Genomic DNA, 15,869 nt, shown 5'->3' on the forward strand with positions numbered 1-15,869 from the left:
TGCCTTCAATGAGCAACTTTTAACAGTTTATGAAGAACTATACATTGTAATAACATAGAGGAACTCAGTGAGGTGGGGGAAGAGGGGACTCAAGGAGGGGGGAAGGGAAATCCCAGGGCCTATGGAACTGTATCATAAAAGGATAATAATAATAATAACAAAATTTTTTAAAAGGTAGGGAGAAAGTGATATGAGAGAGAGAGAAGAAATTGCAGTGAACAGCATGACAAATTCCAAAATAAACTGGGGGAGCAAGGAACACAGACATCCCCCCAAGAGCCTTGAGAGAAAGAACAGCCTCATCATTGGAAATTGAAGAGAATCAATTTGTGCCGTACTAAGTGACACAGTAGTTGAATACAAGAACTCTATGCAATTGAGGTGTAAGTAGCATTGAAAGAAGGCAAGGCCCACATGCTCTTTGCCTTCCTGAGGAATACATGGCACACAGATGCAGATAAGGCCAGGGAGATGTGTTACAGGAGCAGGGTCCCTTAGGGGACAGTGAGGGCTTCAGTGGGGCTGGAGAGTCGTCTGCATTTCTGAGTCCTAGGTGATGCCCAAGTATTGATTCTTGGGTTACACCTGGAGTAGCAATGATCTAGCCTGAGGCCAGTTCGTCAGAGCCTTGAGGACTGGAGGGGGTAGATCTAGACAGAGAGAGAGAGAGAGAGAGCGAGAGAGAGAGGTGGAGGTGGGGCAAAAAGCAGCAGGGACATGACGCTCAAGCTAATGCATGTGTACACTGTCATGGAAGACACACAGAGCCACTCAACTGTTTGGGGCAGTGGAGTAGCAAGATGAGATTATTTATTTATTTATTTATTTATGAGAAAGAAGAGGGGTCAGCAAATAAGAAGCCATTTAGCATGCAACTGTAAATACTCAACAACATGCGGAGGAAGATATGATCTCTGCCTTCATACTACATTCGTCCATGGATGACAATTCTGTAAATACCTTGGATGTGAAGCTATTTTTTTAACATCTCAGGAGATTTTTCTTGTAGTCTTTGTCACTAACATAGTGATACATGCTCTATTAAATCTCCATTTAAGTAAGAAAAAATATCAAAGACAAATTTTTCAAGAAAGACGCATTAGATAATAAAATAAAAATGATCATGATTTTTAAAAAGAAAAAAAAAAAAACACTGAAGTCTGTCCAGGTCATCATCCTGCTTACAGATGAGTCGCATACTGTATTTTTGTTCCATACATAGACAAGGGGAATTGCACGTTGCCTCCTTTGACAGGGAAAAGTTCTTCACAGAAATCAAATGTACATATTTCACCTTCCTAAACCATGAGAAATGGTTCCACAAGACATTGTCAGGAGAGTCCCACATGCATGGATTAGAGGGAACACAAAGTGGAGAATATGGGCAAAACGTCAGGTAAATATGTTGAACATCAACGACTAAATAGGTTGGTGTCCAAAGGAGATCAGCTAGTGCCTGCAGTTCCTAAGAAACCCCCCTGGGGCCCATCCTACTCCATATTTTCTATAAATAGCTCTAAACCCTGTGTGACTAATGCACTAATCAATCCACAGAAAACGCAGCTCTAGGAGACATTGCTAATGCTTGGGATGACAGCATTAAAATGCAGAACGAGCTTGTTAAGTTGAAGAGAGAGCCAAAGTCAACAGAGCAAGCACACCCACTTCTGCCAGGTGCTTAAAATTCTAGAACTTAGGAAGTCCTCCAATGGGAAGCCAGGCCCAAGCCCAATTTGGTCCCACTCCCCATCCGTTCCTTTATTGCCTTAGGGCACTGCTGAGAGAGGTGCAGAAATGTCATCCACACATTTTTCAACTGCACTACCTCCAACCCTCTTCCCAGAGTTCCGCACTGAGACAGAGATGAAGGATGGCAGCCGATGTGACTTGTACAGCCCACACTGACAAATTTAGACTGTGGAACACTGCATCAGTAACGGGGGCGGAACAATACGGAGCACCGAAAGGTTTGCAGGTAGGAGTACGACCTTTTCACAAGGAATGTCAGAGCATCTTCTTGACAGTTTAAAGCATGGCCCCTCATGAGATAAGGATGGTGGGAAACAAAGCACAGGTTTCCCTAACAACTGGGTGTTTTCAGATTTGGGACAAGTGAATGCTGGGGCTTTGTAACACTCAAGTCCATCTTTTCATTCAACTACAACGCTGTTGCAGACTCATCCTTAATAGCATTTATTCTCTTGCCCCCAAGTAGTCATACCAAACTCTGCCACTTCTGTCATCTTCTAAGCAGTTCTCGGATGTGTATTTCCTTCTTTGTTTTCTCACCCACTGTCCTAAGTCATCAATCCTCCTCAGTTAGATCAGCACAGAAATGTTAAAGGCCTTTGTACTTCTCTACTCCTTTAAATCCACCCTCCACACACTCACCATTGTGACCCAGTGAAAATAGAAGGCTTGACCTTGAGCATTTCAGTACCTCCAGCACTCACAGAACTCCAATATAGCAGACAAAGGACCCTGTTGGTTTTTCTACCAAAAACTCCAGCAGCTCCCTGTGTGGGGCGCTAACGGATATCTCAATGTCTGGATGGGCTGTGTGCCCAGGCCCAGGGTTGCTAGGCATCCTGCAGTAACCAAGACAGCCTGTACTAGATACTGTCCCCTGAATGGCAGTGGCCCATCATTGAGGAAGGCTCTGTTGGCCTCTGCTGATTCTCCAGCTTTCTGGGTCACTCTATTATGCAATAGCAACATAACTCTTCTTCCCCAGAGAGAGCCCTGCTTCTCTCCTGCCCCTATACCTTAATCCTTCTGTGTCTTACGAATTCTGACATCTGGAACGATTCTCTTCATTTTACAAACTTGTCTTTCAAGCCAGAGCTCAGGTGTCACTTCTACCAAGAAGTTGCTAATGATACACACACACGCACACACAGTGTTATTCAGCTGCTGCTCCCTGAAGTGCTGTGCACTCTAAACTCACTACTCTGTTGTAATTATAGATTTTTCTTTTTCACTCCATGAAAGTTCATCAGGGTATAAACAGCATGTCCCCAGTAGACTTCATAAACATCTTGCTGGACTTTTAGGGACTGGATGGTTGGGGTTACACCTGACATGACTGATCTGAGAGCCCTTAATGATAGTTCAGGTGTCCACTATATAGGCAACAAATAGCAGCATTTTTTTTAATAGCTCAGACAGCTGTCAAAGTGTTTTATCAGTTCTTCCCGCATTGAGTCAACTATTCTATGCCATACAGGTCTCTCTCTGCCCTGAATCTCCAGTCCCCAACAACTCTTTAAAAGTGCACCCAGCACCTGGTATAGAATTCCACTCACCCATGTTGAAGATAGTGGATCACGAGGAGCAATTTGGCTGGCACTTCTGTCTGGCAATCCTGTGTCCAGTGTGCTCAAGAACTCAGCGGTTTTACTGCCGGAGACAAAAATAGGCGTGAAAGCCTTCATTAACAAAAGCATCCTTGTTTCCTGCGCCTTTGGACAGCAGCCTAGAGCGTGGCTGAGTTACGACTAACAGCATTCTGGGTAGAACAAAAGGTTAGGAGGAGAAACAAGACACCCCAGAAAATCAAAACAAAGGATGACTGCAAGGCTGCATGCTTGAAAAACAGTAGTTTAAAAAAGATAAAGCTAGGTTTGTGAAATGTGAACCAATAATTTCCTCTTTTCCTTTCTGTATTATTGACGTGGAGATAAATGCTCTCTCAGATTCCCCAGTATGGATCCCGATTTCCCACCAGAACATGGAGAGCTCGACACTCGGATCACTGCACAGAGCATTAATTCCCTGCAACATATCATTTCACACCAGCTTTACATCTTGCCCTTCACCCACTAGGATCTTTTTCCTAGTCACCCCGCCCCCCTCATGGCTTTGAGGACCCTTGGGGTACACAGATCATCTTAGCAAGGGACTCTTTCCCGTTTATGGATCACAAACCTCATTGTGATTCCAAATGCACATTTGGGTTCTGTCTCACCAGGCACAGAAACGCACACGTCTTTGCATTTGATTTCAAGGTGCAGATGAACCTGCTTCCATGGAAGTTAAGAAGCACTGCTGCTTGCTCCATTGTGTTCCTTAATTTCTTTCAGTGACACCCTGGTCACACGGTAGCATGTTATTTAGCTTCAGGTTGTTGTGAATTTTCTATTTTTTCTTCCTGTTGTTGACTATGTATTGTGGGTATTCATTTAAGGGGATAAATAGTAACTGTGTAATGGAGACTCTCATATCCACATGTGAAGATACAATGCACTATGCATCTCTACTTTCATATCAAAGATGGACTCCCAGTGAAACTGTTAAATATACCTTGACAATAGGATACTGGACTCAGTGCCATTGTCCATGCCTGCAATGTCAGGATACACTTAAATAACAGCATGATGGACTCAGGACTGATTCTGAAGGACTATACTATTATGAAGATACAGGGCAAATCAGTGGAGAAGGGGTGACAGTGTAGGGAGGGGAAAAGGGCCCAATAGAACTGCATAATAAAATAATTGCTTTTTTAAAAAGTACTTCTGATTCTGGTTGGTGTTTCTGACATCTCTTTCCAAATCTGAGCGGCTGACCTGGAAATGTCCTCCACTTGCCTAAGACATTGTTTGGTTTTCTTCACTTAAATATCCAAACCCCTGCTTCAGATTCTCCCCCAACTGATGTGAAGCTCAAAGCAGCAGAATCAATTCCTAGTCCCTACTTCAGCAACCGGCCCCATCCCTTGTTCTTTTCCCACATGAGATATGGGAATCTCATCCCTTTATTGTCCATTCATTAGCAAACACCTTTCCAAGCCTGATTTGATTTACAGCTGACTTTTGCAGCTCCTCCCTCTCTGTGTCTCCCTCTGTGTCTCCCTACCAGTTCAGGCCTAATGCTAAAATGAGTCATCAAGTACAGAGGACGTGGGCATCAAAGGACATGGGAAGGATCTGGTAAGAACAAATGGCACCAGTGGCAAAAAAAAAAAAATCAAAGCAAGGAATTGGAAGCTGGACAGAGATGCTAACAACACTGTAAATAATTACGTGGGTAAAACATGGTGTTCGAACAAGGTCAGAAGCTGGAGTTGGGAAAAGAAGAGCTGAAAGCCAAGCAGCAGACATAACCCTGGGAAATGCGAAGCCCTTGGCAGCTGAGACAAGCAGCCTTTCCATTTGTCTAGGATTACTTATCTTACCCAAAATAGACAAGGAGACTAATGGAATCACACAGTCTGAAGGCTACCCCCACCGTCTGGGGCTTTATGAACTCATCAGTCAACGTGTGAAAGGAAGAGAATCGCCAGAAGTTTGGATGAGATTTCTGAAACTCCTTAGCTGAGTGCAGACCAGGGGAGAAAGCAGTGAAAAATAAACACTGTGATAAGCGAGGGAGGAGCTGTAGGTGCAGCTAACTGGCAGCCACTCAGCACATGCTGATGGCTGCCTCCTACCTGCTTGGTTGGAGAAGCACAGCCATGGCCCTTGGACCAGTATCCTGCCCAATTTGTGCTGCGTAGTTCAGGTGTTGTGTTAGGGTCATGGGACTATTGGAAAGGCTAACTGGCTTTTAAGGTTTGGAAGGCAGTTTGTGCAGAAAGAGGGAGTTGAAAGACACACATACACACACATACAGAGAGAGACAGAGAGATCACCCTGGAAATGGACACAATATCCAGGATTAAACCAGGGTGAAGCCAGGAGCAAGGAGCTTCATCTAGGTCCCCTACACAGCTAGCAGAGGCCCAAGGAATTGGTCTATCTTCTACTATTTTCCTAGTCAAGGTAACAAGCAGCTGGATCAGAAACAGAGCAGCATGGGCTTGAACCGGAGTTCATATGGGAGGCTGGCATTGCAGGTGGCAGCCTAACTTACAGTGCCATAATGACAGCCCCCAACATTAACTTCTTACAAAGCACCCATGTTTAGGCTCCCATTCAGCTTTCTCCTATGACTAGCTGGAATAGAGACAGTCTTTAGAACAATTTTGCAATTTTTTTTTTTAAGTTCATAGCACTTCTTTCGGTTTTGGTAATTTAATACTTGAGTGGAAGTGAGCAAACTTTCAAATCTGTTTATCAATGTCTTAAATTAGAAAAAAATACATATATATATATATATATAGAAAGAGAAAGAGAGAGAGTGCTCAAGTTATTCTATATTATAGAATCAGCTTATTACAAAAATTAGCTTAGCTTCTTTATGTAACAACAGAGTAGTATGTAATAGCAAGGCATTTCTCAGCTCAGGTGATCAACCCCAAAAGTTCATAGAAGGACAAAATGAGTAGCAAAAAATAGAAAGATTGGAGCTGACACTGTGATATAGCAGATTAAGCTTCTACCTGTGATACTGACATCCCATGACATCAAAGGAACAGCTCAAATGCCAGTTGCTCTGCTTCTGATTTGCCTCCTTGCTAATGCACCTCGGAAACAGTGGAAGATGCTCCAAGTATTTGGGTCTCTGACACTCACAGGAGACCAGAACCAAGTCCAGGATCTTGGCTTCAGCCTGGTCCAATGTTACTATTACAGCTGTTTGGGGAGTGAACCAGCAGATGGGAGATCTCTCTCTCTTTCTCTGTTTCTCTCTGTTTCTTTCTTTGTAACTCTGCCTTTCAGATAAAAAATAAATCTTTTGTAAAAATAAAAAATAGAAGGATTATCAAGGATTCAGTTTGGTTTCTAAGTCATTTCACAACGTCAGGAAAGAAAGAAAAAGCAAAGAGCTAAGAGCTGATTCATCCTCAAGGAGTCTGCTTATCATGTGTACGGGCTACCTAGACCTGGAAAAGAAAGATGAGTTCTCATTTATCCTTAACCCCTAGAGTCTTGCGCAGTTTGAAGGTTGAGAGAAGAAACTAAAGAAAGGTTGTTTGGGTGTTATACTGTAATATGATGGAATATTTAACATCTGTTAGTGATGGTAGAGCAATAATAAAATCTGACCTTGGTGAAGGGACAAAAAGAGGCAACCTATGTACTCATCTTTTAAACGAGAAAGAAAATTATACACACACACCCACACACACACACACACACGGTGCTCAAGCTATTTTGTATTTTGGTAAAATATTTTTCACATGGAGCATGGTATATATTTGTTGGAGAGTTGTAGACAATAAGTCTTATAAGGCTGCTTTTATTGACAGAAGAGAAGGATTTGGATTGTTAATATTTACAGAGGAATTGGTAGAAAAACAAAACTTGAAGCAGGCATTTGATGTAGCAGGTAAGTCCCTACTTGGAATGCCCACCTCATCATGTTCCAGTGCCTGCTTCGAACCAAAGGCTCCTCCATAGGCTCCTCCACAGCTCATTCAGCTTCCTACCGACGTGAACGCTGGAAGCAGCTGGTGATGAGCCAAGAAATCAGGTCCCTGTCACCTACACTGGAGACCCAAATTGAGTTCCTTCAGCCTGGCTTAGTCCTTGCTATATCTTGCATTTGGAAATAAACAATATGGAAAATATCTCTCCTTTTGTCTCTATGCCTTTGTAATAAATACAACCTTAGAAACCGGAAACTTACTTTCATGTAGAGGAGCTAATGAGTGAGGGGTCTGCACTCCCTCATACCTGACTACAAGGAATAAGCAGTCTTTCTCCACCTGGTTACCCACAACTGCCAGCTTCGAACCAGGACAAAACACGTAAGAACGCTCTAATGGAGATGTTAACCTACTGTAAGCCAAGCAGCCATGACGAGGGAGGTGGCCTCAATGAACACAATGGATGTTAACCTCCCTCCCTTCCAGCTGCTTTTCATCTGTTAGGAGTAGATAGGGCAGTTTTTGCCTCCTCTCATGTCCCATGAGCTGAAATCTAAAGGTACTTTTGAGAAGTTCTTAGAGCAGAGAATTAGCATGCCTAGTGCTTTTTTTTTTTCATAATACACATTTTCCACGAACATTTGAAAGATTGCTTGTGTACTCAAATGACAGAGATAACAAAAATCGGAGAGAATTAGGAGCTCAGACTGTGTCAAAAATCTTAACTGCCCCTTCAGGTCAGTGCCTATCGCGACAGAAGCAATGATGTTGACAAAGCAACTTGATACGCAGTATCAAGTCCTACTGGAAGCACTTTACATATATTAATTTCATGATATCACACACATTTTCGTTGTAATCCACAATCTACAAAAGTAACTTGATCAATTCATACACCTGTTAATATCAAACCACAACTCAAACCTGGGCAACCTGACCCCAGAGGTCATGCTTGCAGTCATTGCACGTGACTGCTTCTCATAACACCCATGTGAAAAAACAGTGATAGGAAACCTAGGAATTATTTCACACCTGTCACACACACACACACACACAAATGCATAAAAACCTTGTCTTATGCTAGGGAAGGTGCCTGGCGAAGCTGTTCTCTAAATTGCTGATGGGACAATAAATTGAGCAACATTTAAGAGAGAAATCTGACTATACCTAGGAGAGCCTACTATATGCATAAAATCTAGCTGTCTGCTCTGGAACAACTTACACAGGTGCCCAGGGAGAGCTGGAAAAGAACAGACAATCCAACATCATTGGGACAAGTCAAAGAGATAACGACAGAAGATGAATGGAGGAAGTGATGGAGAGAGGGAAGCGATGGAGAAAGGGAAAGGAATGAGTGTGCCATGAATCACTATGGCTAAGTCTTTTAAAAACATACCCAATGGGGGAAAAAAAAGAAAAATATATAGTGCAGTCAGACTTTTAAAAATAACCTATCACTTCAAATAAGTAAAAATTATATATAATGCACATGTCTGGGGTGTGTGTGTGTGTGTGTGTGTGTGTGTGTGCATGCAAGCGCGTGGAAGTTTTAGAACAACTTGCATGGTGAAAAGAATAACTAGTGAGTCTCAGGAATTAGTCCGAGACACATCTAAACCCAGTGCTGCTACACTCTGCAGTCAAGCCTCATTCTACTGTTGGCCATAATAGTCACATAGAGTTCCAAACTCATACAAGGTGATCATGCAACTCACAAATTACCAAATCTCTCTCCCCAACCAAACGAATGGCTTTTTCCTGTTTACCCATTATAACTTCACATTTATTATAGTCTTCCCTGCCTACAATTAAGATCTGTTAAGATACCCAAATATAAACCTGTCTCCACATTCTAATGGCACCAAATTCAGTCCAATCCCTAGCTTCCTTAAGCTCTTCCTAAAAGGATACAAATAAAGTTCAAATCCTATAAGTTTCTAGCATGTTCTTATTGAGACATGCCAATGTTCCCTGTCATATGTGTTTTGACGAACAATAAACCCAATCTGTTCAAACACAGTACATTTCTGGTGGGTTATGTACCAGCACGGCAGGTACTGCTAGAGAAAGATGAAGTCAGAAGCAATAAAAATAAAAGGATAACATTCTAGTTTTTTCAATAATATTTAGTTTCTTTTAAAAAATTAACCAAATGTGACTAAAATACAAACAGTGTGACCATGTTAATATTTGTGGTTGCTACATATTTTCTGAGGGAGAAGAGGAGAGAGAGAGGAAGGGAGGGAGACAGAGGGAGGAAGGCAGAAGGATGGGAGGGAGAAGGGGAGGCATTTACCAGGGAAAGACATGGCAAGTGTCAGACTGGGTTTCATGAACAATAGTTTCTAAAATACCATAGGAAGATGCCTGTGGGGCTGGCCTCCTGAGAGTCAACTGCGGCGCTTCTAAGAAATAACTGGACTCAAGACTTCGACTGTAATTCAGCATGTCTGGGGAGCAATCCAGGAATCTGTGTTTCTTAATAGCACCCCTGGTGATCTTAAGAACTCCTACAGTACTACAGAAGAAAGTTTAATATGCATAATTGTCTGAGGACCACATAATTTTGACTTATGAATAATTCATGTAGCGTAGCGCATTTGGAGACTAAACCTTAATATGTCTTAGGAGCTGTCGGTAGAAGTAGTCTACCTAACTGTATATCCACCCTATACTTTGTAATAACGTCACAAACCTGAACTTTCCCTTTTTTTTATTTTTCATGATATAGTTCCATAGGCACGGGGACTTCCCCCTTCACCTCCCACTCCCACCCCCTACAAGCCTGAACTTTACCACCCTCAAAGAGATATAGGTAATCACTCATCCACACATGCATTCAGGCAGACAGCAAAGACTTCCTGAGTGTCCACCATGTGCTTAGCAATAGGGTCTTAGGACAAGCCCAAGAGGCGTTCATTTTCTGCCTGAGTCAGCTCTACATAACTGGCTGTGAACCAAAGACGTCCACATACCTATGAGCAGTCACAGAGCTTCCGTCATTAAGAGAGGAAGAAATCACGCTGGGGTAGAAATACAAGTCCCACTGAAGAGAACCCAAAATCACAGATGAGAAGCAACATATGCATGTGAAATAGTATCTTTTGGAAAGCTAAATTTTGTGCTTAATTATAGCACACTATCCCCCTGTACCTTAAACAAGTCTTACCTTTAACTGGGCTTTAATGTTTTAATTTCTAATTACAAAAGCAATAAATATAGAAGTCATAAGCCAAAGAGTTGAAAGCTTAAAAAGTAAAGATCCTACTAACTGACACTCCTTTCAATCTTAGTCTATCCCTTAAAGACAAGAGCATGAATGCTTAAGTATGTGCCCTTCCAGCTTGTTCTCTGTTCATTGACAAATGGCTATTTAGAATCATATGCAGATAGTCATTTACATTAGGACCAGGACTGGGGGCTGTTTAGGCTGGGCTAGGCTGAAGCACCCACCAGCATGACCTGGGAGGGGGCAGACAGGCTGAGCCACGCTATAGCACCCACTAGTGAATGCTGAGGAGAAGTAAGACATGCCAGAGTGGGCTGCAGCTCCTATCAGCGCACGTAAGACCTGGGGCGGAGAGCTGGGGATGTAGTGGGCCAAGTAGGGATACCAAGGACTCCCTTGCTAGGCCACTGCTCAAGCTCTCTTTCTCCCCTTTTCTCTGTAAAATCTTTCATATAAAATAATCTTTTTTAAAAAAAATGCTTTAAGTGAACAGACTCTAAAATCTTCACTGTTTAATTTCTACTTTTGCTGCATCATGGCTTTCTATGAGATAGAGATGCTTTGAAAGTTCTTGAGTCTTTCAGGTCACTGGTCATGGCCAATTTTGTGGCCAGTTTTTTTCTGTTCCTTATGTAGTTTCCTGGCTGACCTCAGTTGTTCACTTTTATGGAGAACCAGCAGAATAAAAGAAAAATGGGGGCAAATCCAACCTACTAGAGATTTTTTACAGTTTTTGTTTCATTTTTGCCTTACGTATTGCAGATATGTTAATAAAGATGTATGACTAACATTTTCTTCTAAGTGTGATAGTTTAGTGATACAGAATGCCCTCTCTCCTGATGAATACTTTTCACCTTGAATTCAACTCACTTCATATTAATACAGCTGCATCTGCCTTCTTTTGTTAGCAGAAAGATATTACTTTATCAATATGTCCTATAAGAGCAGAGAGCTAGATTTTTATTACTTTATATGATCCAACAGCTTTTGTTTTAATAAGAAAATACAACCTCCATACCATTTTGTGAATACTAATTTGATAGACTTACCATTTTGCTTTCTGGTTATATTTTATTATAAAAATTGCACCTAGTCTCTATTACCTTGTGTTGAAATGATTAAAGTTTTATTTGTTGTACTTTAGCACTTTTTCTAATTTAAAAAATCTGATGTAATAAATGTACACAATACCGAGTACATTGTGAAATTTCAATTTCTGTGTATATTGTATAATAACTGAATCAGAGTGACTCACACACCGAGGACCTTAAACGCTTATCATATATTTATGGAGAGTACATTCAACATCCTCTCTTCCAGCTGTTTTGAGATGTATAATGAATTGCTGATATCTGCAGTCACTCTGCTAAATAGCAGCATAGAGCACTTATTCTTCTGTTTGACCGTAACATCATACATTGCACCTGTTGACAAGGTTCTTCTCGCATCTCCAACCACCCCATTACCCCACTACTTTCCTCACACTCGGGTAATCACTATTTCATGCTTGTGCCATGAGACAGACGCTTTCAGATTCTATTTGTGAATAAGATGTTTTCACGACCAGTGAGTTTGACATGTTACATTATCTGTGCTATTTATAGACATAAATAAATATGTAATATTTTTCTATAAATATCTGACATTCATAAGTATTCCCTCATGCAACCGAGAAAAAAAATTCAGAATAGTTCATATCCCCTCCTACCTCTTTCTTATACGTAAAATTCTCTGATATTGATTTGATCCTGCTGAAGTTTAATTTAAGATTTATCCATTTATTTGAAAGTCAGAATTACAGAGACAGAGGGAGAGAAAAAGAGAATCACAGAGACAGGGAGATCCCTTCCATCTACTCATTCATTTCCAGGATGGCCTCAATAGTCTAGACTGAATTAGGCCACACCCAGTAGCCAGGAGCTTCTTCTAGGTCTCCCTCTTGAGTAGTAGGGGCCCAAACACTTGGGTCCTCTTTGCTGCTTTACCAGGTCATCAGCAGAAATCTGGATGGGAAGTACAGAAGCCAGGGCATGAATTGAATTGGCCCCCATGTGGGATGCCAGCATGGCAGGCAGTGTGACTTTTTCTCCATTACGCTACAAGACTGGTCCCACCTCATTGAGTTTTTGATTTTCATTTTCTTTATTTGAAAGGCAGAGTGACAGAGACCTTTCACTCATTGGCTCATTTCCCCAAAGGCTTGCCGTGGCCATAACTGGACCAAGTGTCAAGTTTCCTTTTTTTCTTTTTTTTTGTCTTTATGATGTTTACATAGTTGATTAGGGTGATAAGGGTCAAGGTCTACAAGACAGGAATGTGGGTGAGATCACCATTTCCACATTCTCTTTTTTTTCTTCCTGTATCTGGGGGAAGGGAGAAGATAAGGAGAGAAGCCATACCCAGCCTCCCAACAACTCTGCACCCTGTGTTGGTGGACAGTCCACCTGACACCACCTTAGGGTCCCCACCTTAGGGGCATGTTCTGAGGATCTTGCTCAAGTGGTTTTGATAGTTCAACAGCTCTGAATTACTGCCAATCTCACCACTCCAAGAACAATGAAATCTCTCCAGAATTCACTGGTTTACACAATCCTCCTTAGAGTCTCCATTTGTCCAGATTTTCACCGCCAACACTTGGCTGTGGTAGTTGATCAATTTGTTCTGTCCTGCATCCTCTTTTGTGGTACCAGGTGTCCTCTGCACACGCCAGTGTACTGCCAATCTTCCATGTGCACCTGGACATGCTGTCCACTGCCCTTCAGAGCCACTGAGGAGGCCCAGCTCTGACAAATGCATTCCACGATCAGACCATGGAACCTGCAACTGTCTCCATGATTGGGGTTCTGAGTTCAGCAGATCAGCTGGGCGGATACCATAAGAAACTTCATCTGAGGTGATCCCATACCTGATTCTTGTGTGTGCATGCCAATAGAGGGTCCAGCATAGTCTGTCGCCTCAATCAAGTTATGCACACAATGGTGGTTGGGATTGCTAGATCAGTTCTGTTTCCAGGCCTGTCTCCTATGCAAACCAATGGGTGTTGGAGCCCAGCCCAGTCCTGTCCACCACACACTCAGCCATCATGTACACCAGTAGGAGCTGCAGCCTAGATGGAGTGGGCCCACAATAACCCCCATTAGGCCCACCTCCTGACCTGGTTCCCATGCTTGCTAGTATGTACAGCAGACTGGTCCAATCTGACTCACACCCCATTTACCTCTCATACATGTCAACAGGCACTGAAGCCTAGTTCAGTCCAACCAACCCCACTATCCAGCCCACACATCTGCTGCCAGGTACCACTCTCTATCTAGCCATGCCTGCCCCAGTCCTGGTTCTCATGCTAACCAGTGGAAGAGTCAACCCAAGAGGGAGGTGCCCACTGTTAACTACTCCAACTTCCACTGCCAGATTTTGCACTTTCCAGGTGGTTCTGCAGTAGAACTTGACAGAATTTGCCCCCCAGTGCCACCATGTGCCAGCTGATGCTGCAGCAAAGCCCAACCAACCCACACCCACTCTGATTTATGCACGCATCAGTAGGAACAGTCAACCCAGCCTGGCATTTCCCTGATCCAGCTCACATGAGGGTAAAAGGTGTTGTAGTACTGCCTAACTTGATCCAACTGGGGGGATGGGAATGGTGGTCCAGAAGGGGAGCTCCTCACAGTCCCCCTACCAGGTTCTCCCTTTTCCCTTTGGTCTCAACATATGCTGGTTGGGTGTTGCAGCCCAGTCTGGCATGGCCTGCCTCGCCTCAGCATTTGCCAGTGGGTGCTGTAGCCTGGCCAGGCCCTGCCCATCCCAATTCCAGTTCACATTGGTGAGGACTACAGCCTAGCCTAGCCCAGCCAGCCCACAGTCCCAGGGTTCACGTGAACTGGCATGTGTTGTGATGCAACCCGGCCTGACCCATACTCCATTCTGACACTCAGATTCACCAGTGGGTGATATGAATTGGCCCATCTTGATTCGCCCCAGACCTGAGCCATAGGTATGCCAGTGGATACCATTACCTGGCCTGGTCCAGGCTGCTCCATATCATGGTTCTTGTGCTCACCTTCAGGGACTGTATCCCAATAGAGGATTTTCCCAAGCTCCTCCATCAGAACCTCTCCCAGTGTTAGATCTTGCACCCATCAGTGGGTTCATGAGCCAGCCCTATTTAGACCACCTCCTGTCCCTGCAGGAACAGTGGCCTTTCCTGACTGGCCTTCACCCATTACGGTTTTTACTGCTGGGTGTTACAGTCCAGCCAATCCTAGTCCACACCCAGACACAGCTCACATGGCTCCGGGCCTCTCAAGTGTGTGGCAGGGTCCTAATAACTTGGCCATCACTTGTGGTGTCCCCAGGGTGCAAAGCTGGAATCAGAAGTGGAGTGAGGACTTGAATCTAACTACTTCAATATTGCATACAAACAATCCAATCTGCATCTTAATCACTGCATTACTCATGCTGATTAGAAAGGGAGATGGAAGGGAAAGAAGAAGAAAAGAAAAATCAATCTCATACAAGGAGACTTCAAAAAGTATATAGGAAAAAAAAAGTATATAGAAAAGTCAAGTTGTCTTTGATGCAAAGAAAAAAAATGATATGCATGCTAATTTTTTTTCAAAACATGGACCTTCCATACATTATGAAGACTCCTTTGTTTGATTGTGTTACTGTCTTTCTTGTTTGCAACTGTTCTGATGTCTTACATCTTCATCTTTTTGGGGAATGTCAGGAGACTATGATGGATCATGATAATGTGGATACATTATGTGTGAACACAGAAAGATACAGGAACCAACTTACAAACTACAGGAGATGACTGACACGTCCGAAACTTAGGGCAAATACAAGTGAGGTCTAACAGGAGCGTGCATTTTACTCTGGTATTCCCTAGTTCTGCCTAATTATTTAAGTACAGAAGCATCTCAGTTGTCTGTCTATATTCAAGCCAAGCAAAATCTTGCCACCTTTAACCTCACAAATCTCTTAATAACCGCTAATTCTATAAGCTTATTTTAAATTACTTATTATACTTCCTTTTTAAAAACATCTAAGAGACACACAGGTAGGCAGATAGATCTCCAATCTACTCCTATTCCTCTATTGTCTGCAACAGCCAGGGATAGACCAGGCAAAGTCGAACTGGGAACTCAGGCTGGGTCTCCACTGTGCACCATAGGGATCTACCTTTTTTTCTGTTTCTAAAGATTTATTTTATGTTTATTGGAAAGTTAGATATACAGAGAGGAGGAGAGGCAGAGAGAAAGATCTTCTGTCCATTGATTCACTCCCCAAGTGGCCGCAACAACCAGAGTTGCACCGATCCGAAGCCAGGAGCCCAGAGCCGCTTCCAGATCTACCACACGGGTTGCAGGTACAGGGCTCTAAGGC

At 42.9% G+C, this 15,869-nt stretch overlaps 1 protein-coding gene across 2 annotated transcripts in view; it reads right to left on the bottom strand.

The window, feature by feature from the left end:
- Positions 1-15,869, bottom strand: part of EPSTI1 (epithelial stromal interaction 1) — a 92,749-nt gene that overhangs the window by 35,294 nt on the left and 41,586 nt on the right. For both annotated transcript variants that reach the window (XM_040991356.1, XM_040991357.1), the window contains exon 8: positions 3,306-3,399. In XM_040991356.1, coding sequence (XP_040847290.1) covers positions 3,306-3,399 — 94 coding nt within the window. The remainder of the gene's footprint in view (positions 1-3,305; positions 3,400-15,869) is intronic.

This window comes from Ochotona curzoniae, unplaced genomic scaffold (genome assembly GCF_017591425.1).
Source record: "Ochotona curzoniae isolate NIBS_2020 unplaced genomic scaffold, NIBS_Ocur_1.0 contig_64, whole genome shotgun sequence".
Lineage (NCBI taxonomy): Eukaryota > Metazoa > Chordata > Mammalia > Lagomorpha > Ochotonidae > Ochotona > Ochotona curzoniae.